At 48.2% G+C, this 26,291-nt stretch overlaps 4 protein-coding genes across 6 annotated transcripts in view; all 4 read left to right on the top strand.

Moving 5' to 3' along the window:
- Positions 1-26,291, top strand: part of LOC125428554 (zinc finger protein 420-like) — a 577,239-nt gene that overhangs the window by 270,600 nt on the left and 280,348 nt on the right. The window lies entirely within an intron of this gene.
- LOC125428839 (zinc finger and SCAN domain-containing protein 32-like) overlaps positions 1-26,291 on the top strand; it is a 665,212-nt gene that overhangs the window by 415,602 nt on the left and 223,319 nt on the right. The gene's annotated exons all lie outside the window — the stretch shown is intronic.
- Positions 4,701-26,291, top strand: part of LOC125428581 (zinc finger protein ZFP2-like) — a 67,548-nt gene continuing 45,957 nt past the window's right edge. For 2 of the 3 annotated variants that reach the window (XM_048488940.1, XM_048488938.1), the window contains exons 1-2: positions 4,701-4,755; positions 6,805-7,471. In XM_048488940.1, the coding sequence (XP_048344897.1) occupies positions 7,053-7,471 (419 nt within the window). In that variant the 5' untranslated portion in view covers positions 4,701-4,755; positions 6,805-7,052. The remainder of the gene's footprint in view (positions 4,756-6,804; positions 7,472-26,291) is intronic. The other variant, XM_048488939.1, reaches the window with a different exon arrangement.
- LOC125428544 (zinc finger protein 709-like) overlaps positions 22,941-26,291 on the top strand; it is a 79,923-nt gene continuing 76,572 nt past the window's right edge. The window contains exons 1-3 of the mRNA XM_048488833.1: positions 22,941-23,024; positions 24,885-25,338; positions 25,629-25,743. Of these exons, the coding sequence (XP_048344790.1) occupies positions 24,937-25,338; positions 25,629-25,743 (517 nt within the window). The 5' untranslated portion in view covers positions 22,941-23,024; positions 24,885-24,936. The remainder of the gene's footprint in view (positions 23,025-24,884; positions 25,339-25,628; positions 25,744-26,291) is intronic.

Genomic DNA, 26,291 nt, shown 5'->3' with positions numbered 1-26,291 from the left:
TGAAGCTGTGGGTGCAGGTTGTTGCTGGTGCCTTTTGCCAATACCACACTAAAGAGTGCTTGATTTACAACATGACAGTGGTTTTCTTTTGTTTTGATGCAAAATCATTTGATTTGAAGAGGATATGAGATCCAAATTACACCTGACATGCTGTCCCAGAGACTTTGACGAGCCCCAGATTCCTAGGAGAGTGTCCTCTGGCATTTTTGTGGCGTTGTGTACTAATGAAGAGTGGCGGACACCAGTCTGTAGAACCAGGTTTGAATCTCCACTCCTGCAAGTAAAACCTTTGGCCAGTCACAGCTTTTGGTTACAAGAAGTATTTGTCTTTGAATTAAATAGAAGTTACACTTGGCTGGAAGGTAACCTTGGAGTTGCAAGAATGGGTGTAGACATGCAGACTCTTCATCCTTATCTCCCCTCCATGTCCATCAGAACAGACCTCCCAAAAGTCATCAAAAAGAGCAATTTGCTTAGCATATTTTAAAGAAGCAGGAGCAAAGTTAATTTCACGAAGAGCCAACAGGCATATCTTTAAAAAGCTCTTGTATGTAATATAGCAACATGTTATTAGAACTGGGCACTTGAGGCTGTTGTTCTCATCTTCATTGCATGTATCTCAATTCTGTTTTGTTTTTCTTGCCTCACCTGTTGCCATTCCCTGTCTCCCCTTCCCCACCCTTTACGTAAGCGGTAGTAAGAACATCTCCACAGCTAAAAGAGACCAAAAAGGAGGAGATGGAAGAGCAGGACCCAGAAGGACCTGGCAAGAGAGCAAGGAAAGGGCTCCATTGCACCCAAGCTGCGACTGGTGTTGAATTCCGGGAGAGAGCTGTGCCAGGACCCCTGAGCTCAGAAACACTTTGTGGATCCTTCCGGCAGCTCACTACGTATCTGCCAGATGGAGCCCGAGAGGTTTGCAAACCCAGAAACTCCATGAGACTTTGCAGCCACTCCAGATTTAGAGGCAGAGAGCACTCAAGAAGCAGATTCTGGGCGTGGTGGTCCTGGGCACATTCCTGGCCATCCTGCCCCTAGGAAATGCAGTGCTGGGTCAGAGGATGTGGACGGGCCAGAGACCAGAAAACTCCCAGGCGGTGGCCCTGGCGAAAAGGTTTCCTCTGAGTCAGGCCGAGGAGAAGAGGCAGGCAGAACAGGTGAGGAGCACTTTTCTTTCAATAGAAGGTAATAATATCTGAAATCTTGCTCTAAAGCTTTTACCAGTGCGATATTTGTAGAAGTGTTAACAGATGATCCTAAATGGAAGATTTGAAGAAGCTGCTTTAGAAGCCACTTCTTTTGAGAACTTCTATTCCCACTCCAGATAATTTTCCAGTGTTGAAAGGGAAGCCACATCAGGTGCTGCTGATGGGAACCGTGCAGAGTCTCTAGGGATTCTGGCAGGATCATTGACAGTTCCTTGGTGTCTTCCATTCCATCTATCTTCATCTATATCTCTTGCTGCTGCTGAAACTTGTCCAGATCTGGGGAGTCCACCTATGTGAAGCTGGCTGGGATTTTCCCGAGATAGGAGGAGAACTCTGTAGGCCCATAGGAGGAAGAGCATGGCTAGCCTCAGTGAAGCCCGGCAGCATGCTCTGAAACATGCCCCTGTCCATGAGTGTCAATCTGGGCTCCTTGTTCCCTGGTTCCAGATGGAGGCACTGGAGAATTTGATGGGTAGGTGAGAGTTCAGGTCCAGAAAAAAAAATCAAAATGCTTCTTCACAGAGGGTGCTGTGAGGGTTTTCGGGCTGTATGGCCACGTTCCTATCCCTCTGAAGATGGCAGAAGCCACAGATGCAGAGCCGAAATGTCAGGAGAGAATGCTGCTAAGAACACATGACCATACTTAGCCCGGGAAACCACACACAGCACCCCAAGTGATTCCGACGCAAAAAATTTAGAAACAGCCGAAAATACATCTTCCACAAGAACTTTTGTGGGAGTTGAGATCATATATATTCAAATGGTATGATGATGAAGTGGAGCTTACTGAATGCTTAAATCAGTTACTGAAGCTTTGAGATTTGGCTATCACACATCTGTCTACAAATGTGAAAAGGGACCCCAAGTGTGCAGGAATCTCTGAAACTAGAAAAAAGAACTCTGGAGACTTCTTTTTGGCCTTTGGTGAAGAGTTGGACTTCCCAGGTCCAGAGCCAAAGGCTAGGATTGGGACCTGCCTGGAGCTGGTTTTTTTTTTGTGGTTGGGGGTTTGGGAGGGAGGCCTCAGTTGAATGTATGATGCCATGCAAAGTCCTCCCCTCCCCCCAAAAGCAGCCCATCCTTCTCCAGGGGACTAAATCCCCTTTGTCAAAACATCCCTAGGAGATTTAGTAGGCCAATTTGGGGGATCTCCACCTCTCACCTGTTGGAGTGGCTGGCCTAGGCTTACAGGTAGCAGCGCTCTTTATCACAGGTAAGCAGATGACACCACCCAATTTTGCATGACTCAGAAAGCTTGGAGTGCAGTGCTTGTTTTCTGCTACTCACAGGAAATCCGTCAGCGGCCCCTATGGAAACCAATCACAGCCACTTGCCGCAGTTGGAGACTTCGTGAGTAGAGGCCTGGGAGGCAGTAGAGTTCAAATCCCATCATCTCATTGGAACCTCCCACACAGAGTTATTTTGTTGGACGCTCATTCATGTACTACCTCACCAAATTAATGTGGGAAGTAAGAGAGGAAAATAATTTTCAGCTGCTTTTACCCCCCCCCATTGGATAAAGAATAAGGTGGGACAATGTGAAGTGAAAAGAAAAGAAAAATATAGCTGAAGATTGGAGGCAGATGAAAGATAGTTTGATGACTGGCTAAGAAACAGAGCATGGTGGCAGGACAGGGATGCAGGGGGGAACAGGGAAGGAAAAGAGGAAATATTGTGGGGATACTTGGGAAAGTGAGGTGCCACCCAACAAGGCCTTGAGGGTTCCCGACCATGCTGGTGACGAGCTGTCAAATTGGCCCCTCCTAACTGGGACACAGTGCACTTATTTTTTTTTTGGAAATTAGGGGAGAGGAATAGGAAACCATAACATAGAAGAACAGATACGTGTAGATTTGTGTTGAAGGAAATAGTGTTGTCTAGATCAAGAAATTCCTGGATATTTGACATTTGGAGCTAAGCAAGAATGGGGTTTGAAAAGGGGAGGGACATCAGAAGGGTGTAACGAATTGGGAAAGTCCAGCCAAAAGTAACTCATAGCCGTTCCTTGTTGTGTACTTTGGCATTAAAATCCGAGGAAACAACTGTGTGGCGAGTTCCTGGATACTCAGAGCTGAGGCAACAGAATATAACAGCAGCAACCCCTCCTTCCCGCCACTATAAAGCAAAACAAAGCAAACTTATCCACAGGCATAAGTTTCACACAGAGTTATCAGCAAAGTCCCGGCAGCCCATCAAGGCAGGCTGACACGCCAGCAGGGGGGAAGAACCAAGGACACTGTCCATTCCCTGAGTCCCTTGACAAAGGACGACTGACCATTAGACTCCACCTGCCCTTCAAATCAAGCCATTTTCTCCAAGAGGAATTAGGTGGAGTTTGAGGTGGGACTGAGGTCAGCTTGATCTAGAAATCAACAAATGCTCTCCAAGTGAGCTCCCAGTTCCTGTGGAGGAGGGTGGCTGCTCCTGAAGGATGGGCGAGCATGACATAAACCCCACACTCCCACCAAGGCTCCGCCCCCAAATCATCATCAATTTCTCAATCGTGAGCTGAAAACCCTACAGAGGTAAGATCTGACACAGATTCACAAGAATTATCCAGAGTCCCACCTGACGCTAAGGAGGTTGTCAAGTAGGGAAGCAGGAAAAGTGAGAAAGACTTGGAGGGTTTCTAGGGAAGAGAAGGAGACAATAGCGGGGGCGGGGGGGGAGAGAATAGGAATTACCTCACTTTTAGGTATTTTTTGAGGGTTTTCCATAATTTCACCTGGGTCTACTAATTGTGATGCCATTAAAAAGAGGAGGAGAGAAGTGTGAGAGATTCACCTCACATTGATGACACAATACTGATATCCCACCTTTTTTTTTTCCATAAGGAGGCACTCTGGGTGGCTTAAAGGGAAAGGAAAATCTCTCTGCCAACTTGGTTCCATTTTGTAGGACTGAAAGCAGAGCCTGCACATCTCTGGGGCATCCTCTGAGAAATCCCATAGTGGGGAACATTTGTTTTCTATTTGTCCTCATTGGAGTATCTGATCAACCTGTATAGGGAAGTAGGATGCTGGGGTAGGGGAAGCCAGGCATCCTCAGCACCTTTGGGGAGGGAGGCTTGGGGACAGATGTGACCTTCCCTTTTTTCTCTCTTACGCGAGGCCATGAGGAGGAGTATTGATCCGGCCTCTTGCTTTGGTGTGGGAAACAACTGCTGTCCCTCCAGTCCAGGTGTAAGGGGGAATGAAAGGTGGGCAGAATGGGTCCTCCTGCTTTCTCAGGGGGGAGCTGTCCTCTGGCAGCTGGTGCTGAAAGAGCCCAGGCAGGAAGCTCTCAGCCCCAACACCCCTTCCTACCCACATGCCCAGCTCTCCATCAAGCCCACCTGCCAAGAATGCCTCCCCTTCAAGTGAGCCATCTCAACTGGGCTTGATCTCTCTGATAAAAGGAATGCTTTTTGTTGTCAGCCTCCAGTTTCCTTTGGAGGAGGTAGGCCCGTGTGTTTCTCGAGGCAGAGTGGGCCCTGCTGGACCTGGACCAGAAAGCTCTCTACAGGGAAGTCATGCTGGAGACCTCTTGAGGAGGTGTGGCCTCGTGGGTAAGGCGATTTTTATGAAGTGCCAGGCAGAAGTTGCTGCTATTGGGATGAAATCTGAAAGACAGCAATTTATTGTTTTGAGGCCTGCCCCGCTCCTTGCTCCCTTCTACAGGCCTCGAATTAGTGGGAGGTGTCAGCAAGGCAATTCCCAGCATGGCCAGGCAGAGCCCCCCAAGCCACCCCCTGGTTTGCCCAGGGCAAATGATTCCAGTGTTGGGGCTGGCTGAGAAACCCTCAGAGTTATTATCAGGTGCCACTTCGGATTACACTGTTTTCTTCCAGGTGTGGAGACAGTTGTCGCCTCTGATTGTGATCTGGAGTGGAGCTGTCTCCATTGCACTGGTTGGGATTGTAGGCTTTAATCTCAACCAAATCTCAGTTCTTCTTGAAAAACATTTCCTCTTCCTTGGCTTTCTTCCCCATATAAAACTAATCTCTCTCTCTGTGCCAAAGAAGCCAGGCATTTAGAAGAGATTATGGTGGAGACAAAGGTGTTGCATCCAAAGAAAGGCTGGAGATAGTAGTCATTATTGCATGTAAAGTGAGTATTTCTCAAGAACAGCGAAGCTTGAGGAGCCCAAAGACCCTTCTGTGCAACTTTTACCTTTGGGCCTTCCCTGCCCTTTGTCAGGATGGCTTTTTTGGCAGGGCTCAGCTCCCCCTCCCCGCCCTGAAGGCCATCAGCTTTGGCTGGGTGGCAGCTCGTTATCTCCCCCCTCCCTTCCTTCCAAGAAATGAAAGTTAAAATGCCACCACAGCTCTCCCAGGTGTGGCAGGCCCCTGTCTTTTGGAATGGTAACTTCGTATTTGGATGGTGGTATTCTTCCCTTTGTTATATTACTGTAACTGCGGCTCCTTGGGCCCGGCAAGGGGCGGGCCAAGGCCAGCAGGGATTTAAGTTCTGGTTCTTCCTATATTCCCTCAGAATTCATCTATCTCTCGCATGCTTGATTCTTCAATAAAGTCTATCGTTTTTAAACAAAACTACAGGTCGGTTTATTCTGGGACTGAGGTCTCACACCCTTCTCACCACTGGTATCTTTTCCGAAATCCGTGGAAGTCTTTTTTGATCTTTTGGGATCATTCAGTGAAGTCCTCGATTTTCTCTCTCCTCCTCCCCCCCGTGCCCAAAAACAGACTGAAAGCCAGATCTTCCTGGTTTTCAACACAGCTAAAAGGAAACTCTGTGTAGGTGCTGGACTGGATATCATGATAATTTCATGCAGAGAGCCAGAATGGTATAGTGGTTAAGAATAGCCAACTCTGATGTGTATAAAGGGTTTTTATTCTTCACTCCTCCACATGAAGCCTGCTGGGTGACCTTGGGCCAGTCATAGTTCTCTCTGAACTCTCTCAGCTCCACCTACCTCCCACGGTCCCTGTTGTGGGGAGGTGAAAGTAACATGTATTTAATTGTATTTAAATTGATTGTGCTCTATTTATACTGTACACCGCCCTGAGCCCTCCGGGGGAGGGCGGTCTATAAACCCAATTTATTATAATTATTATTATTATTATAATAATAATAATAATAATAATAATAATAATAATAATAATAATAATAATAATAATGTTTTGTCAGCTGCACTGAGAATCTGGGATTGTGAAAAGCAGGAAGCAGGTTGGAAGCCACACTGGCCAAAAGAGGATAAGGCTATTCCAGCACACAGAGGATGATTTCCGTGCAGTCCCAGTCCCTTCTATGCTCTAGACAGTTCCAAGAATGCAACAATACAATGCAAAGGCTATTCAGCCCAAGGCAGATGAATAAATTACTGAATAACTGAACAACTGAAGTCTTTAGCATCATGTCAGGTTTTATATAATTTGCTCATCAGTCCAGTTTAGATTGTGGCCTTGTAAAAACCAATTTCCCTTATCTAAATACAAACACAGTTTACAACTGTAATGAGGGCCAGAGGGTCGTGCTGTTTACGACCTACCAACATCAAATGGTTGCCTCATAAAAGACCCTATAAATGATCTCTAAGTAAATTTAAAGGAATATATACAATTTCTTCACCAATGGGATCTCTCTTTTTATTCCAGCAGGAGATGAGCAGTGGAATGAGGCGGATGAGGAAGGGCATCAGCTATTGCCAGATAGAGTCAAAAATGAAGAGATTATAAGACATGCCAAGAATCAAGGTGGACTGAAGAGACAGAAAAGAAGTCATGAGGTTAAGAAGAGGGATAAGGATTTCCATGAACTAATTCAGACAGTAGGGCAAACATATAACTGCTTGGTTTGTGGACTAAACTCCTCAGATCAAACCCAATATGAGATCCATTTGCAAATGCACAGTGGAAAGAAGACGCATAAATGCTTGGAGTGTGGAAAGAGTTTCCTTAGCAGAGAAGCGATCCTTAGTCATCAAAAAACACATGCTGAAAAGAAACCCTACCGCTTTTCAGACTGTGGCAATAGCTTCTCACAAAAATCAGACATTGTTCAACACCAAAGGCTTCATTCAGGAGTGAAGCTGTTAATCTGCCAAGCAATAGGAATAACATTCTCTAATAGAAGAAAAGGTAAGGTACATATTCCAAAGAACAATATAATGAAGGCACATAAATGCTTTTGGTGTGGAAAGTACTTCCAATGTAGATCAGATCTCCTTGTGCACCAAACAATACACACAGGGAAGAAAACTTTTAAATGCACATTGTGTGGAAAGAGATTTAGGCAAAGTTGCAGTCTTCAACAGCATCAAAGGACACACACAAGGGAGAAACCATTTAAATTCTCAGACTATGGAAGGAGATTGAATCAGAGTATCAATGTTCAAGTGCATCAAAAGAACTACGAGGGAAGAAACCTTTTCAGTGCTCAGAATGTGGAAAGAGATTCAATCAAAGTAGCAGTCTTCAAAGCCATCAAGGAACCCAGAGAAGGGAAAAACCTTTTGAATGCTCAGAATGTGGAAAGAGATTTAGTTGCAGTAACCACCTTCAACACCATCAAAAAATCCACCCAGGGGAGAAACCTTTTGAATGCTCAGAGTGTGGAAAGAGATTCCGTCACAGTCACAGTCTTCAAAGGCATCAAAGAACCCACACAGGGGAGAAACCTTTTGAATGCTCAGAGTGTGGAAAGACATTCAGTCACAGTAATAATCTTCAAGTACATCAAAGAACACATACAGGGGAGAAACCTTTTGAATGCTCAGAGTGTGGAAAGAGATTCAGTCAGAATAGCAGTCTTCAAAGGCATCAAAGAACCCATACAGGGGAGAAGCCTTTTGAATGTTCAGTGTGTGGAAAGAGATTCAATCGCAGTGGCAACCTTCGAAGCCATCAAAGAACCCATACAGGTGAGAAACTTTTTGAATGCTCAGAGTGTGGAAAGAGATTCAGTCGCAGTAGCAGTCTTCAAAGCCATCAAAGAACCCACACAGGGGAGAAACCTTTTGAATGCTCAGAATGTGGAAAGAAATTCATTCACAGTCACAGTCTTCAAAGGCATCAAAGTACCCACACAGGGGAGAAACCTTTTGAATGCCCAGAGTGTGGAAAGAGATTCAGTCGCAGTAATAGTCTTCAAGTGCATCAAAGAACACATACAGGGGAGAAACCTTTTGAATGCTCAGAGTGTGGAAAGAGATTCAGTCGCAGTGGCCACCTTCAAAGCCATCGAACCCATACAGGGGAGAAACCTTTTGAATGCTCAGAGTGTGGAAAGAGATTCAGTTGCAGTGGCCACCTTCAAAGCCATCAAAGAATCCACACAGGGGAGAAACTTTTTGAATGCTCAGAGTGTGGAAAGAGATTCCGTCACAGTAACAGTCTTCAAGTGCATCAAAGAACCCACACAGGAGAGAAACCTTTTGAATGCTCAGAGTGTGGAAAGAGATTCAATCGCAGTGGCAACCTTCAAAGCCATCAAAGAACCCATACAGGTGAGAAACTTTTTGAATGCTCAGAGTGTGGAAAGAGATTCGTCAATTAGCAGATGCAAGTGCATCAAAGACCACACAGGGGAGAAACCTTTTTAGATGCTCAGAGTGTGGAAAGATTCAGTCATGAAGTGAGTCTTCAAAGCCATCCAAAGAACCCCACACAGGAGAGAAACCTTTTTTGAATCTCCAGAATGTGGAAAGAAATTCATTCTGATTCACGGTCTTCAATGGCATCAAAGTACCACACAGGAGAAACCTTTTGAATACTTGATGGAAAAATTCAGTCACAATGTAGTCTTCAAGTGCATCAAGAACACATACAGGGGAAGAAACCTTTTGGTCTCAGAGTGTGGAAAGATTTCAGTCATAGTAGCAGTCTTCAAAACCATCAAGAACTTCCACACAGGAGAAACCTTTTGAATGCTCAGAATGTGGAAAAAATTCATTCACAGTGCTTGAGTCTTCGAGCATCAAAGTACTACACAGGGGAGAAACCTTTGAATGATACCCAGAGTGTGGAAAGAGATTCAGGCCTTGTGCTTCCTTCAAAGTCATCCAAAGAACCCATGGGGGGAGAAGCCTTTTAGTCAGTGTGTGGAAAAGAAGTTTAATGCTTGGTAACCTTCAAAGCCATCAAAGAACCCATACAGGAGAGAAACCTTTTGAATGTTCATAGTGTTGAAAGAGATTCTGGCCTCTTCCGCACAGAGGCGGAAGGGGTTGGGTCAGCGTAAAACACGCCGACCCCATGACACTGGGACCGTCCGCATGGATGGTCCCAGAACCGGTTGGGACGACAGAGCCGCGGAGCGCCGTTGCCCAGCCAACCCAGCTTGTCCCCGGCCCTCCGGCACGTCGCCGAGGCCTGGGAACCGCGCCCCAGCCCTCTTGGCGCCTGTGAGTGGCGGGAGTGGAAGTGTCTGGCTGGCGGCATGAAGAGCGAAGACAAGTAAGTGGCGGGGGGTGGGGGGAAGGCACCTTGGAGCCGCTGCGGTTCATTGGGAAATGCCAACCGGCGCCCGGTGAGCGTCGCGAAGTGTAGCGACTGCTAACAGCTGCATGCCTGCCCATGTGAATAGCTCCCTAGGGGCGGTGTTTTACCATCCAGAGAGCGCCATCGCTTGCTCAATCGCGGAAGGGGCCTCAGTCACAGAAATAGTCTTCAAGTGCATCAAAGTACCCATACAGGGGAGAAACCTTTTGAATGCTCAGAGTGTGGAAAGAGATTCAGTTACAGGAGCAGTGTTCAAATGCAATCTTCGAAGCCATGAAATAACCCACACAGGAGAGAAACCTTTTGAATGCCCAGAGTGTGGAAAGAGATTCAATCGCAGTAACAGTCTTCAGCTGCAACAAAGAATCCACACAAGAAAGAAACCTTTTGAATGCCTGGAATGTGGAAAGACATTCAGTCGCAGTAGCTTCCTTCAAAGGCATCACATACAGGGGAGAAACCTTTTGAATGCTCACAGTGTGGAAAGAGATTCAGTCGCAGTTGCCACCTTCAAAGGCATCAAGGAACCCACACAGGAGAAACCTTTTGTGGAAAGAGATTCAGTCACAGGAACAGTCTTCAAATGCAATCTTCAAAGCCATGAAATAACCCACACAGGAGAGAAACCTTTTGAATGCCCAGAGTGTGGAAAGAGATTCAATCGCAGTAACAGTCTTCAACTGCAACAAAGAACCCACACAAGAAAGAAACCTTTTGAATGCCTGGAATGTGGAAAGACATTCAGTCGCAGTAGCTTCCTTCAAAGGCATCAAAGAACACACACAGGGGAGAAACCTTTTGAATGCTTATAGTGTGGAAAGATGTTCAGTTGCAGTTGCCACCTTCAAAGGCATCAAGGAACCCACACAGAAGAAACCTTTTGTGGAAAGAGGTTCAGCCATAGGAATAGTCTTCAAATGCAATCTTCAAAGCCATCAAAAAACCCTACAGGGGAGAAACCTTTTGAATGCTCAGAGTGTGGAAAGAGATTCAGGCCCCTTCCGCTCACGCAAAATAATGCGTTTTCAAACCACTTTCACAACTGTTTGCAAGTGGATTTTGCTATTCCGCACAGCTTCAAGGAGCACTGAAAGCAGTTTGAAAGTGCATTATTCTGCATGTGCGGAATGAGCCTCAGTCGCAGTGGCTCCCTTCAAAGCCATCAAAGAACTCACACAGGAGAGAAACCTTTTGAATGCTCAGAATGTGGAAAGAGTTTCAGCCACAGTAGCAGTCCTCAAAGGCATCAAAGCAAGGAGATTCTCCCTGACCTAGAGAAGGTGGAAAGAAACACCCAAGGGTGTAATCGGAAGAAAAAAAATTTTTTTGGTTGGATCTGCTAATTTCACTGTTGTTCCAGGCCCTTGCAGCCTGCTTGAGTCCACATAGTCCCCTTTTTGGTTGTATCATTTTCACAGAAATCTCTGAAACAGGAGTTCTCCATGAGTAATGAGACGACATCAGATTGTATTGTGACCTGCATTTTCTCAGGTGATGCAATATTTAAGAGCATCCTAGTGGTACCATATCTTACAACTATGCATAAAATATATCATTTTTAGTTACTATATATCTGCCTTTCTCAAAGTGTACTGCAAACCTTTTTCAATCTAAAGCTAACACACTTTTTAATTAATTGTTTTTTATTTTCTCACACGAAAAGATAAACCAACAAAATAAAGAAAAAATAGAAACACAAGAAACACTGCAGTATTGAGTTCCTGGTAGTTAAACTCTACTGTTTTTCTTTGAATTTCAAAGCCTACCATAGTTTGAAAAGGTATTCTGTAAAGGTTTCAGGTTTCTGAAAAAGTGTCCAAACTGTTATCTTATTAGTGTTGTCAACTTCACCATTTCTGCATATTCAGTAACTTTCAGAATCCAGTCCTCTTTTATTGTCTTTCTATTTTGTCTTATTGTCTTTCTATTTTTGTTGATAAAGACTTGTTTCTGCAGTCGTCATATACAAAAACAGAGTTCTCAATTGCTTGGCAAAGTCCTCTCCCATCATTCTCAACAAAATGGCCTCAGTTTTTTTTTTTTTTTTTTTTTTTTTTTTTTTTTTTTTTTTTTTGAAAATGGGCAAAATCTTTAGCATTTCCTAAGTATGGTATCCCAAAAAAGCCCAGAGACCTCTTTGCATCTACACAGATGAAAGAAGACCTCTGCATTTGATCGTCCATCCTGATTTTATAACAATTTTCTTTCAAACTGTAAACCGCTTTAAATTATTCATCCACAATCTTTCTCACTGTTCCATCAGAATGTCATGGCCAAAATTTCTAAACTGTATAATCATTACCAATTTAACCACCTCATCTTCTGTATTCCATTTTAATAACATACATTTTGGTTATCAATCTGTCGTCATTTCTAGAAAAGGGGGATTTTTGTGTGGAGGGAGGAGATTATGGGTACCCCTTTGGATCAGCTCTAAATACTGTTGTATACTATTAGGACAAATCATGACTGCTCCCTCCTTCCCCCTAGGTTAGTGGTGGCAAACCTTTGGCACTCCAGATGTTATTGGCCATGCTGGCAGGGGCTGATGGGAATTGTAGTCCATAACATCTGGAGTGCCAAAGGTTCGCCACCACGGCCCCAGGTCCATACACTGATTTCAAGACAAGTGACTCCTCCTCCTCCACAGAAACTGTCACTGTTACAGTGGCAGCGCCTTTCGACTCTCCTCACCTCATTCTTTCCTGTGCTCTGTTCAGTTGCAGGGGCACTGGAACTCGGTCCACGTTCACAGCAGAGCGAGAATGCACAGAGGCTTTGATGCAGGCCTGTCTGCGGGCCGAGGGTCAGGCTTCGGAGAGGTGATCCTCTTTGCGTCCTGTGCCACACGTGCTTGAGGCACGCCCCCTGGGACTCAAGACGTTGCAGTCTCCTGATTCAGGCCGCCAACCCCTCCAGGAGAAGAAGGGTCTTTCACATCACTTCCTATCTGCTGCTTCTTTTGAAATGGGAGCTGCCGTGGATTGCACCTGGGCCCTTCCTCACACCCAGCGAAAGCTCTACCTGTGAGGTACAGGCCTTTTCAAAAGCAGATAGACCCTTCAGCATGTTTCCAGGGTGATCTCTTTTGACTGGCAGAGGGCTTTCATATGCTGGGCACTCTCTGCGGGCCAAGGAGGAGGTCTGCTGCGGAGCTGTGGGCTTCCTCACCTTCTAGAACAAGGACTAGATCCAGGGCTGGTTCAAGATATTTTGCTCGTCCTCTTTAGTGTAGTCCACACATCATTCCAGAGTCCGCACTGGGTTATTAACTCTAGGGTGTTTACTTTTGGGGAAGTATTTCACCTACACTCTATAGATTGTGCCCTCTGAAGCTACCACTCTATCCTGGGCAGCTGATACCTGTAGTCTTGAAATCAGGTGATCTCCAAGCCACCCCTGGAGGTTGGCAACCATAAGGCCCACCCTCTTGGGCAAAACTTCAGGGGTCAGACTATGACCAAGGTGGCATCAGTGTGAGCAGTGCCCATCACCTTCCGTGCCCCTGGATGCCAACCAAGCCCCTTGCTACCCTCCTTACAGTGTTGCTCCAAGCAGCCCCTTGGCTCAGAATGTACATGTGACCTGTAGACGCATACAGGACTTGGCCTTTGGAGGGCCGAGGTTCTCTTCCCCAAAACTGTGTTCAGGCTCAGCGCCTTGCTTATGCTGTGCAATGTATATTTAAGTGTGCAGATGCACTTGCTCAGTATGCATATCTGGTGTGAGGAGCAAGAGCTTGCTTGTGTGACTTTGCACCAGCCCAAATGCCTCTCTGAAACTTTGGAACTTGGCAACAAAAGTCCCTTCCAGAATAAAACCTGGTTGGTCTTTCAGGTGCCCCAGGACTCTGGCTTATTTTTCCAGCACGTGCTGTTGCCACTGGAATCACCCATTCTGTTCCACCCCCACCCCAGTTTCTGCCAAGAGGAATGAGATGCTACTTATAAAAGTTCTTTGCATTGCTACATCTGATTATTCACCTTCGCTCCGCTTAGTGAGGCATTTTAAAATGCAGTGGGGCCACCTCAAGCTTGGCAGCCGAGGCTAAGCGAGGAGAAGGGATCTGTGTTGGCAACCAGGGGGTGAGGCGGCTTATAAATCCCATAATAAATAAATAAACTATGCCAGAAAACGGCTTGAAAGTTTCTGCAGAGGCATGGGAGACCAAATTGGAATTCCAAGTACAATAGATTTTTGGTAAAAACATTCATACAGTGAGACATGGAGAAGCTGACACACAGTTCCTGAGAGATTTAAACAGGGAGGAAAAATAGGTTTGGATGAAAGATTGGGAGGGGAATAGTGGGGACTTATACGTTATGTAGGTTCAGCTCAATAGTTCTTGAAGAAGGCAAGGATTCATATGGCCAGCATGTGAATCCAAGTGAAGGACGATATCGTGACTCAAAACTATCTGCACGCAAGGGAGGTCCAGGCTAGTAAAGAGCGCTGAGCTTGGGGTGCACTGTACTTTTGTACCCCATAGCATAGTCTGGGGCGAGAACACGGAGCTCTTTTCCTGAAATGTCTGGATTTCCATGCTGGGATTGCTGTGTTGAGCTGATTAACAGCTTGTCTATTGACTTCTACATATTGGGACGGTAGAGCCAATTGTCTCTTGATTGAATCAGAGGTAGCCTTGAATGGCTTAGGCAGAGTTTCCTTTAAGAGTCTCTGTCCAGGTGTGTCATGCAGATTTGGCTGAGGCGTGGTAGTCAGGGAAGGAGCAATTGTAAAAGGAGTTGGTTAGGAGGGGGATACAAACCTTGTGGCAGGGTGTTTCCTAGATCCTTTGTATTGCAGCAACCTTGGTAGGGTGGTAATCAAGATAAGTCCATGAGGCTTTCAGTCTCTGCTGACTGAATTAGCTTCTTTCAGTGGTTTAATTTTACTGACAGGCCTTTTTGCACACTGGGCCTGTTTTTAGGCTGGACCTCTGCCACACATATATATGGCTGCTAGCATTTGCCAGCGCATATTGCATGAACCAGAAAAATCCTATTAAATTCATTTTTCAATAAATTGGGGTGAAATGGTGGGGCAACCATGATGCCACAGACAGTAACAATTGTTACTTTCTTATTTTGGCAGCGTTTACTGTGTGCAGTCATTTTTAGTAATAAACTGACATTTCCAGTTTGCAAGCATTTACATCTTATTATTTCCTCTGCTGACACTTTCAGTTGGTGCATTTATGTGTGTGTGTGTGTGTGAAAGAGAGGGTGTTGTGTACAATTCAGGACAGAAGACTGTGGGGAATTTGTTCAAAATCCCGATGTGAGGGGACCATCAACCTGGGTTTATATTGAAACCTTTCAAGCAGCATCTTGGACCTGATCAGATCCACCTCAGCTTATCTGAAATTGTCCTCATGGGCTTCCATGCAAAAAAAAAAAAAACCACCCACTCACATAGTTGATATGGATCCTCCTGGATGCCTGTGTTCATGGTCCTTATGTGTAAGGCTGAACACACTCAGACAAAGCTAACTTTAGAAAAGGAACTTTATAATTGATTTATGTTGCTTGACTACAGGGTCTGGGACCTGAGGATTCTTGTCCTCAGTTCCAGTATTCATGTTACAAAGACAGACAGCAACCAGTAACTCTCCCCTCCTCCCAGCTCCTGGTCTCCCATTGGTTCTGAAGATCTGATGGAGTGTAGGTTCTCAGTTTGTTTTCCCACACTTTTTGGGAAAAGGCCGGAACCAGTGCATGTTGGGAGTTGCAGACATGACATTATGTTTGAGTCAACAGGTGCATCATCACCCCTATAGCCAAGGTGCACCTGAGATGTCTCACTCCAGCATTGTCACTATAATCTTCTTCCTTTTATATGACAAAAGGAAGGATGGAGGGGAAGAAAGAAAAAGTGCAAATCAGAGAAATAAGTATTAGCCTACATATACAGTAGACGATTCAGAGCAACTGATGGCCAGGCCAAGCCAGACTTAGCAGCAACCACTGCTGGATCTAGTCTGGGAAGCCTCCAGCTCCAGCTCAGGGTCTGAGAGGAAGTTTGCTTGAACGAATGCCTTGGATTTCAATCAGACCTCCTCAGCCTAGCGGTCTCCCACAAACACAGCTGCAGGAGTTTCCACTGTACCCTCTCAGTTTCTTCTGCCCCTGAAGTGGGCTTGGAGACCCCTGAGCATCCAACTCACTGCAGCTCACAAGGCCAGCCAGCTTCCTAACTGCAGGACTACCCTGTTTTCCCGAAAATAAGACATCCCCTGAGAATAAGACATAGTAGAGGTTTTGCTAAAGTGCTAAATATAAAGCATCCCCCAAGTAAGGCGTAGCAGTTTTGTTTGGAAGCATGCCGATCAAACAGAACATAGGCAATACACCTGTGACTTTAGGAAAATGGGCAATACAGAAATAGGCAGCATCTTTGGTATGAAATTAATATAAGACACTGTCTTATTTTTGGGGAAACACAGTATCTGGGCTGTGGTCTTGGCAAAGTTGAAGACCTGGGGCCCAGTCATGTGCTCTGATCATGCAACCTGTTTAGTCTTTCTTTATTTATTTATTTATTTATTTATTTATTTATTTATTATTTAAACTTTTACTTTCAGGAGGAATCTGGTACGTCCAGCCACAGCATAGAAAAAAACAATATAAGCAATTAAAACATTTAAAAGCAGCGGCAACCACAAAACATTCTAGCAGATATAATAAATTACAATAATAAAAGTAGGTGGCGTTTAGTAGTCTCTTACTATTGGAAGCATCCAATATTTATTCTAAAATTCCTCCCCTCCAAAGGAGGCCAGTCCTAGGATGACAGTTGGCCCAGATGTCAGAGTCAGACCCAGGGATAGAGGGCACCGTAACAGTTCCTCCAAGGCGAAGCGGAACAGCTCCGTCTTGCAGGCCCTCTTGAACTCACCGTCCCGCCAGAACCCGGACCTTTGGAGGAGGCGTTCCACCAGGCGGGGCTGCCCAGAGCAGTAGAGCTCTGGCCGTGTGAGAAGAGCCAACCCATTATCACCAAGGGGCCAGGGACCACCAGTAAATTGGCCTCAACCGATCAGAGGCCGTGCAGGGGCGGTATGGGGGGGTGATCTTGGTCTCCGAAGATCACGATGGTCCCAGGCGTAAGGCCTTAAAGGTCAATACCAGCACCTTGAAGATGATCCGGAGATTACGGGGAGCCAGTGCAGTTGGCGCGGTATAGGTTGAATATGTAGCCAGGTGGCGCTACCTGCAACGAAGCGCCCGCTGCATGCTAGACCAGCTTCAATCTCGGATCAAGCATGAGAAGGCCAGCGTGGGCGAGGGTACAATAGTCCTAATCTGGAGATGACGTTGCATGGATCACAGTGGCTGAGTCGCTTTGGGAGAGGAAGAGGTGCCAGCCGCCCGGGCCTGGCGAAGATGGAAGAATGCAGCGGGTTGTATGGGCCACCTGGGTCTCCATTGACAGAGGCGAATCCCAGGTGGACCCCAGGCTCAAAGCGAGGAGGTCAAGTGCAAAGTGGCCCCCTCCACACCAGCGGCTGGAGCGATCCTCCCCCCCCTCCGCGGCCCGAGGCAGAGGATCTCCGTCTTCGATGGATTCAGTTTCAGCCTGCTCTGCGCAGCCAACCAGCTGACCGCCTCCAAACAGTGCTGTAGAGCCACAGGAGGCTGCTCCCTCCATCAAGCAGAGCGAGCTGTGTGTCATCGTGCGTGAGCCAGCCCGAAACTCCGTACCAGCTGAGCAGAAATTAGCATATAGATATTAAGCCGCTTGGCGGGATAATAAGCCCCCTAGGGTACGTGCGGCGGGCACTTCGGAAGCTTGATCCCGCACCTCGCACGAAACAAGGCTGGGCGAGAATGTCCGTGAGGTTGTGCCGCCGGTGGCAGGGCAGTTCAGGGTGGTGTTCGACCACGTCAAGCTCTTGGTGAGATCTAACAACACCGGCGGCAGTCGCCTCCAGTCCGCTGAGTCGGTGCAATGCAGCGGCGAACAGAGTCTCAAACCACTTTGCCACGAGCCCGGACTGGAAGGGTCAGCCCGATCGTCATCAGAAAACCTTGAAGCTGCTCCAGCACCACTCTCTCAATTTCACCTTCCCCAGAAGCGAAAGATTGACTTAGTGATGGTGGCCCGATCTCGGATCTAATGATGGTCTTTTAAGAGTGAGCGGACCACTCTTCCAACCCACCGGGAAGGTTCGCTCAAAGGGAACCATTGGGTGCCCTCCAGATGGGTGTTCGTAGCTCCGCCCGGCAGGTTTTCACAAGCCAAGGCAGACGCGGATCCGAGACAAGTAGTAGGTCTAACAGCAGCTAAGGCTCTGTGAGCAAGCGGCTTCAGAAACGCAGGAAGAACTGGGCCAAACAGGGCCTGAAGAGCTGACAAAGGGAGTCTCAGTTCACTAATTAGCAGCTGCGATGATGGGCTGAGTCATGGCGGGCGGCAGTCTATCATTAAAGAAGCTCATAAATGCCTCGCTAATAGTCAATTGAAATTTGAAGATCTCTCCGATAAGTCCAATGACGAATTATCTGAAACAGTTGAGCTGGTAGAGCTAAGCGGATCGAGGAAGAGAAAGCCCTCTTCACTTCCTTAAGTAAGCCACCTCATAAACTTTCATAAAAGCGTCCTATAGGGTGTTCGCGCGCTTCAAATCCACGGGATTTTCTCCACACTTTCGCTCTGACGTCTGGGGTTCCGCTTCATGTGGCGCAACTCCTCTGTACCACCAGACTCTATGCTTGAGGGGCGTAGGCAGGGAGCAACAGCATGCGATGGCAGAGGAGGCGAATTCCAGTCCTCCACCTGCTCATGAGTGTGCGGCCCGAGTTCAGGGTCCGCAGAGCATTCAGGAAACCAAGTGGATCCATAAGTCTCAGCGACAATTAGCCGATGCAGCCTGGGCTGAGTTGATCACGGCAAGTCCATCCCGGACCTTCAGGGCATAATGGGTAGGACCATGGCACTCTTTCAGTAGAGGATCACGACCAGATTTATGGGCGAAAGGCCAAGTCCAGCGTGTGTCCAGCCTCATGGGTGGGGCCAGAATTTGTAGGGAGAGGCCTGGCATTAAGCCATGGATGACACTAAGGTCCGCAGCCACACTGTACATGGCGGCATCGACATAGGCGTTGAAGTCTAAGGCAGGAAACCTTAGCGCTTGATCCGACACCACCTCCAGCGGCTGCAGGCGACGCTTCGGTCGCTAGGCGACCGGTACACTAGAGCGGCCAACCTCTCGGGGCCAACCACTCCAGGCGACACATTTCTGCGGTGACCTCTGGGGCGGGGACTGCCCTAAAGGGAATAGATTCACGATAATGAACAGTGCTACACAGCCCCCCCCGGCCCTGTGTGTTCGCTGATTGGTGAAGAGCCACCTTGTGAAACCGGGCGCTGACTTCGCCTGCGGCGGGTCTCTGCCAGCGCTGGAGTCACCGGTGATACATACCCAGGTCCACCTGCTGGGCTCCGAGAAAGTCTCGGAGCACTGCGGTCTTATTATTGATTATTACTTTCATAATATAATAATATTAATAATAATATTATTATTATTACTTTCGGATTTTGTTTGTTTTCCAATAAGTGAAAACCCTGGCACCCATACCCTCCATTGCAGCGGTTCTGAGACGTTTTGCAATCCATGCCATCTGCTGGTGGCTTGAACAACTCCAGATTTTGCACCGGGCTGCATTTTTTTTTTTTTTCCTGGAGGCATACTCCTGCTCACCCAAAGGTTCCTCGACCCCACCAGCCTTTCCCCTCAACCTCTCTTGAGCACCCGGCCCACCCCTTCCCCAATGCAAATTAGAGCCCCACCTTGCAGAGAAGAAGGAGCGGAATAGGCGGGCCAGGAGTCCCGCTTTGCTGGAGGGGCTTCCCCACTTCCCTTACCAAGTGACGACATTTGGGAACAGGTTGGTGAACACTGGGGGGTTTGTTCATCAAGGAAAGGCAGGAAGAAGGACCACCACCGCCCCACTTGGCACATCAAACCGCCAGAGCAGGTGGCGTGTTAGGAAGCGTGTCTGGGTGGGGTGCAAAGCGGAGGAGCATTCAGAGGGGCCTCGAGGTCTTTAAGCCCCAAACAAAGTGCAGATAGTCCAGGGGCAAGCGGGAGGTCTCAGGAGGAAGGTTCCTCCGGGACCCCAAACCTCTCCTCCCTCCCTCCAACTGTTACCGCGCACCAGGTAACTTTTCAGCGATTTCAATGTGATTTCAGCTCAATTCCGAAACTCCACCGAATGGCGCCAGGAAAATGACTAAGACTCAGACACAGCGGTGAAAGTGAAACAGCAGAGAGTTCTTCATTGCAGCATAGACCTAGTGTCTCAGCGTGCTCTCTTATGGCAACTGCAACGTAGCAACTGCGTAATTTGCAAACATGCTCCCGTCGGGGAGAAGGCAGGAGACAAGGAAAATACAACCCTTTTGAATCTACGCGGTGGTTCAGAGTGGCTGGCCTTAAAGGCTGTCAGGTCAAGGCGGGAAAAACACAAAGGAAGCGAACGTATCCTGGAGGCAATGGAGGTTTAGGGCTGGCTGGTTTCACGACTCCCATGGGTGCAGCGCCCCTTCTCTGCCAGATGATGAGATCAGGAAGGCAAAGCATCAGGTTCATCTCAGTCTTCCGGGGTTCCGTGGTTAACAGGGACGGGCTGTCACCTGCATTCCAGGTTCCTGTCAGATCTGCTCTGAGGAGAGACTTTACGCGTACAAAACAAATCCTATCTTCTATCTAGTATAAAAATTATTTCTATCTAAACTACAGAAAAGTAAAAATAAGAGCTTCATTTTTCTTTGTACACGCATTCAGAACTGGATTTCTTTATTCTGACACCGCTCTCACCTTCACGGTGTTACCGCGCTGCTCAGGTAACTTTTACAGGCTCCTAGGTACCCAGCTCTCAGCAGCTTGGGAACTAAGCAAGACCCAACACGACGAGTATAATAAAAGGAAGGTTGTATTGAGATGCTGACCTAAGTTCAGCACCTCTGCTCCACAAGGACTCTGCTGTCTGGCGGCATACAACATCTTAAATACATTTTCCTCCCGCTTCCGGAGCCGGGAAGGAACTCAAGACAGCCCGCACCATTTCATTAACAAAATTCAAAACAACTTCAATCATACATTAAAGCGCAGGAACAATCAGAGTTGATAGGCATCTCCTTCTTGGGTTTTAGCGCCCAGAGTAAGGCGATGACATTATGCCCTGGCGGGAGACTCACAAAGGGTCTTCCAGGTGTTCGAGGTCAGGAAATGGAGCTTGATGACGATGGCCCCCTTATCTGCCTGCTGGCCCGGGATTAGGTAGAAGCGCTTTCGAGATCTTCTTTTTGTATTGCGTCCATCAAGTTCAATCAGATCTCAGACCTAGCTAACACAGAAATAAAACATAGTGCACTCTTTACTTACAATAAAATCCAGAAGCGGGATAAATTTGCTTCTGGCTCCGCTATCAACGGGAGACATGAGCACTTCAGTCTTTATCACCATCCCGGAATAGAAAAAACATATGACCCCAGGCTTGTTAAAGGGCAGGAGTCCACAGTCCAAGAGAGGGGAGTTGGGGGAGCGATTTCCTGTTCCCCCCTTCCAGAAAGAAGACCTGAGTTTTCTGAGCTGCTGCAGGAATGGCTGGGAGGGGACTGGGGAGCGGAAAGGGGCTACAGGAGGGAGGGGGGAGAAGCCCAGGGCCGAGGGGGGCTAGGCAGAGCCCAAAGCCTAGAAGAGGGAAGGGGGAGCAGTGAATCCCCACTCCCCTCCCTGTGCCAGAAAGAGCTGCTTGGTGCAAAACGAAGAAGGTCCCTGAAGACATTGAAGGGCATTGTTGTTTGTTGTCTACAAATTGCTGCATTTTTAACCTAAATTATTTACAGTTTATTATGTAATTGTTATTTTATGTTGTTTTAGCCCAAGGCCCTTTGGGGGTTGAAGTACGGTCCTATAGAACGACAAAATAAATAAATAAATAAATAAATAAAGAAAGAAAGAAAGAAAGAAAGAAAGAAAGAAAGAAAGAAAGAAAGAAAGAAAGAAAGAAGAGCCGGGGAATTAAAGCCTGCAAGAAACATGAACAGGAAAGGGCCCTTTCAGCTGCTTTAGACTGGGGAGGGGGCTGAAGAGGGGCAGGAGATTTGGGGAGGAAGCCCCCACTCCGTCTCCCCCGTCCGCTTCTTGGCAGCCTGACCCCAGTAGATCTGCCAGCATCAGGATCTAGCAAACAACTGGCCAGGCCCTATGTAGTGTTTGGGACCCTGGTGAGTGAAGGCCCTCTGCAGCCCCCTGGTCTGCCTGCCCGTAGAAATCCTATTCCTCTGCTGCGTCCCTAATCTCCTGAGTGTGTGCCTAGCGGGGTTCTTCAGGCTCCATGAGGTGATGAGTCAGAGTTGCGGGATCTCTTCAGGGTCAGCAGTGCCGGGTGCTAGATGGAAAGAAAGGGTGGCACCTGCGGAGACATCTGTCTCTGACTTGATTCACACACGAAGAGACCGTGGGGTCCCGGAGGAAGCTCTATTTCCTTGCAGTGCTAGTTTTCTATGTGTGGGGAATTCTCTGTGAATTGTGGAAACATTTGGAGTTAGCAAGTTCACATTTGGCATCTCCCACCAACTTTGCACCAGCCCAAATGCCTCCCTTAAACTGTGGAACTTTTTCATCCTGCTGAAACGTGAGCCTCCCATCTGACAGCTGGACTGCAGACATCAAAGGTCTCTCCCAGAATAAAACCTGGCTAGTCTTTCAGGTGCCACAGGACTCTGGCTTGTTTTTCCCCCTTGAGCCAGACAATCCATCTTTAGTTTCTGATTTGTAGCTCTGGACAGGATTCATAATTTGATAAGCTCCATGATATGGAACTCTGATTTTTGCACGGTAGTGATGCCACAAAGCAGTTAAGTCCTGATTTGTGCAGTGCAGTCTGTGGTTATAGGCATGACCTGTGATTTGATGTTGAATTGAGGGTGATCTAATACTAAAACCATAAGGATCCATGAGGATCTGTGCTTTGGAATCAGTTTTTTGCACCATAGCAGCACCATGATACATGGGATGCCTGAATTTTGCCTGAAAACCCTCCCACTCACCCCGCCACTACGTGGTCTTCCCCCACCTTTCTGCCATCATGGGTGGGGGGAGAAGAGTCTGAAGTCTGGGAAGCACAAAGGGGAGGGGGCTCACCTGGCCCCACCCCTTCCCCCCACCCCGCAAATCAGAGCCCCATTGTGCAGAGAGGAAGGGGCGGGGCAAGCGGGGCAGGAGGAGTCCCGCGTGGGCGGACGGCTTCTCTCCACGTGTTGTCCCCGCCTGACACCCGGAAACTGAGGCCAGCGCGTCTGAAATCCTAGAGCGGCCGCCAGAGAAGCGGCGGGGAGGTCACCTCTTTCTCCCTTGCAGGGCAGCAGTGAGTGACGGGGGATCCCGGGCGGCGGGGGTGGGGGAGGAGGTCAGAGGTGGGCCCTGATCCAGGAGGGCAGCCCCACTCAATGCCTTGGAAGAGGGGGGAGGGGTGTCTGTCAGGTGCTCCTCTTTCCCCCTCCCCCCCGTCTGCATGGGGCTGGGGGGGGATGCGACCCAGCCCCCTCTCTTCGTTGCAGGGGCCATGCGATTGACCGATTTTGCAGGGTGGGTTGGGGGGAGACTCTGGGGGTTTGCTCCTGGAGGAAAGGCAGGAAGAAGGAAGGACCACCCCCCCCCCCACACACACACACACCTCGCAGCATCTCCCCAGAGCGGGTGGCGGGTTCGAGAGCGGCCCTCTGCCAGGGTGGGTGGGGGGCAAAGGAGGAGGCGCCTTCAGAGGGGCCCGACGAGTCTTGCTTTTGGAGGGCAAAGCCCCAAGCAAAGAGCAGAGAAACTCCTAGGGGGCAAAGGGGGGGGGGTACCCTCGACTTGCGACCTTCGATCTTTATCGCAATACCGTAACAGGAGCCCTCATTGGGGAGGGCAGGAGCTGAGCAGGGGGGGTTGGCTGGAGCCCAAAGGATGCCTGCTTCTCCTGTCCCTTGCAAGAGCCCTCTTTGTATGGAAAGAGCGATCTCTTGATCTCTCCACATGGGAGGAGCCCCCAGCATGGAGGGGAGGGGGAGGGGGAGGGCTGCAGGGCACCTGGCCACTGAGGCTGTGCTGGTGGAGGAGAGACTGAACACAGAGGTTAGACAGCGATGAGGGCTGCCTCCTTGCAGGTCAACAGAGGGGCGCCTGGAGAAATGCACCCTCTCTCCCCCTCCCAGTTCACTTCGCCTGGTCCTTTTCCTCCACAAAGCAAATAATGCAGATCCTGTTTCTGCAGAGACGGGGGAGGTGGGGGGCAACGCTTCTATTTAGCTGACTAGAGCGGCTCCAAAGGTGGGGAGACCACTTCCTTCTTGCTTGGAGTAGCCGCTCCTTCCTAGTGAGTTGAGATTGCGGGGTGGGGGGTGATATGGGAGACTGGGAGATCTGGGGTGGGTGGAAGGAAAGGGGGATCTATGGGGCTGGAGGGGGAGAGGGGAGTGTTGGGCGGAAGACCCCCCACCCCACCCGGCTTGTTCTCTCTGTGTCATTTGATGGTGAATTTAACCTAATATCGGAATCATAAGGATCTAGGAGGATCTGTGCTTTGGAATTATGTTTTTGCCCCATGAAGCTGTGGGTGCTGGATTTTTGTGGTGCTGATTTACAACATGGCAGTGGTTTTCTTTTGTTTTGATTAAAAAATCATTTGATTTGAAGAGGACATGAGATCCACATTTTGTGCTGTCCCATTTCGAGCCCAGATTCAAGTGTCCTCTGGCATTTTTGTGGCGTTGTGTACTAATGAAGAGTGGCGGACACCAGTCTGTAGAACCAGGTTTGAATCTCCACTCCTGCAAGTAAAACCTTTGGCCAGTCACAGCTCTCTCTGGATTTTTCCAGCCTTTGGTTACAACAAGTATTTGTCTTTGAATTAAATAGAAGTTACACTTGGCTGGAAGGTAACCTTGGAGTTGCAGAGGCAGACATGGCGAGACACAACTCTTCATCCTCCCCCTCCCGCCATCCAGAAAAGACCTCCAAAGTCATCAAAGAGCAATTTGTAGCATATTTAAAGAGGCAGAGACAGTTAATTTCCCCAAAGAGCCAAACAGGCATATCTTTAAAAGCTCTGTATGTAATATAGCAACATGTTATTACGAACTGCAAGAGGCGTTGTTGTTCTCATCTTCCATGTATCTCAATTCTATTTTGTTTTTTTTGCCTCCTGTTGTTCCCTGTCTCCCCCCTTCCCCCCACCCCTTCACAGCCAAGCGAGTAAAGACATCTTTTCACAGCTAAAGGCGACCAAAAAGGAGGAGATGGAAGACCAGGACCCAGAAGGACCTGGCAAGAGAGCAAGGAAAGGCCCCCATCGCACCCAAGCTGCGACTGGTGTTGAATTCCGGGAGAGAGCTGTGCCAGGACCCCTGAGCTCAGAAACATTTTGTGGATGCTTCCGGCAGCTCTGCTACCGTGAAGCCGATGGGCCCCGAGAGGTTTGCAGCCAGCTCCATGGACTTTGCAACCACTGGTTGAAGCCAGAGAGGCACTCCAAGAAGCAGATCCTGGACTTGGTGGTCCTGGAGCAATTCCTGGCCATCCTGCCCCTAGAAATGCAGTGCTGGGTCAGAGGATGTGGGCCAGAGACCAGTTCCCAGGCGGTGGCCCTGGCCGAGGGTTTCCTCCTGAGTCAGGCCGAGGAGAAGAGGCAGGCAGAACAGGTGAGGGCTTTTCTTTCAATGAAGGTAATAATATCTGATCTTCTCCTAAAGCTTCCTGGTGCGATATTTGGCAAAGTGTTAATGATCTAAATGGAAGATTTGAGAAGCTGCTTTAGAAGCCACTTCTTTTAGGGAACTTCCTGTTCCCTCCAGATAATTTTCCAGTGTTGAAAGGAAACCCTGTCAGGTGTGCTGATAGAACCGTGCAGAGTCTGGGAGTCTGGCCGGATCCATTCCTTGGTGTCTTCCATTCCATCTCTTATCTGTATCTCTTGCTGCTGCTGTTTCAGATGCGGGGTCCACCTGTGAAGCTGAAAGCTGAGTTTTCCGAGATGGGAGGAGCTCTGTTGGAGGAAAGGCAGCAGCCTCAGACCCAGCAGCATGTCCCAGACGCCCGGTCACATGGTCAGTACGGGCTCCTTGTTCCTGCTTCAGATGGGGCACCGGAGAATTTGATGGGGGTAGAGTTCCGGTCCAGAAAAAAATCAAGATGCTTCTTCACAGAGGGTGCTGTGAGGTTTCCGGGCTGTATGGCCACGTTCTATCCTCTGAAGATGCCAGCCACAGATGCAGGCGAAACGTCAGGAGAGAATGCTGCTAGAACACGGCCACACAGCCCGGAAACCACACAGCGCCCCAGTGATCAAAGCCGTGAAAGCCTTCGAAAATACATCTTCACAGAACTTGTGGAGTTCAGTCACACATTCTGATAGTAAAGTGGGCCAACACTGAATGCTTAAATCCGGTTACTGAAGCTTGGAATTGGCTATCCACATCTTTCTACAAATGTGAAAAGGACCCCAAGTGTGCAGGAATCTCTGAAACTGAAAAGAACTACGGGACTCTTTTGGCCTTTGGTGAAGGATCGTTTGGGTCCAGGCCAAGCTAGGATTGGGACCTGCCTGGAGCTGGTTTTGTGGTTGAGGGTTTGGGGAGAAGGGAGGACTCAGTTG

Source organism: Sphaerodactylus townsendi, linkage group LG03 (assembly GCF_021028975.2).
Source record: "Sphaerodactylus townsendi isolate TG3544 linkage group LG03, MPM_Stown_v2.3, whole genome shotgun sequence".
Lineage (NCBI taxonomy): Eukaryota > Metazoa > Chordata > Lepidosauria > Squamata > Sphaerodactylidae > Sphaerodactylus > Sphaerodactylus townsendi.
The sequence above is the reverse complement of the archived record's forward strand: the minus strand, read 5'-3'. Positions and strand labels throughout refer to the sequence as shown.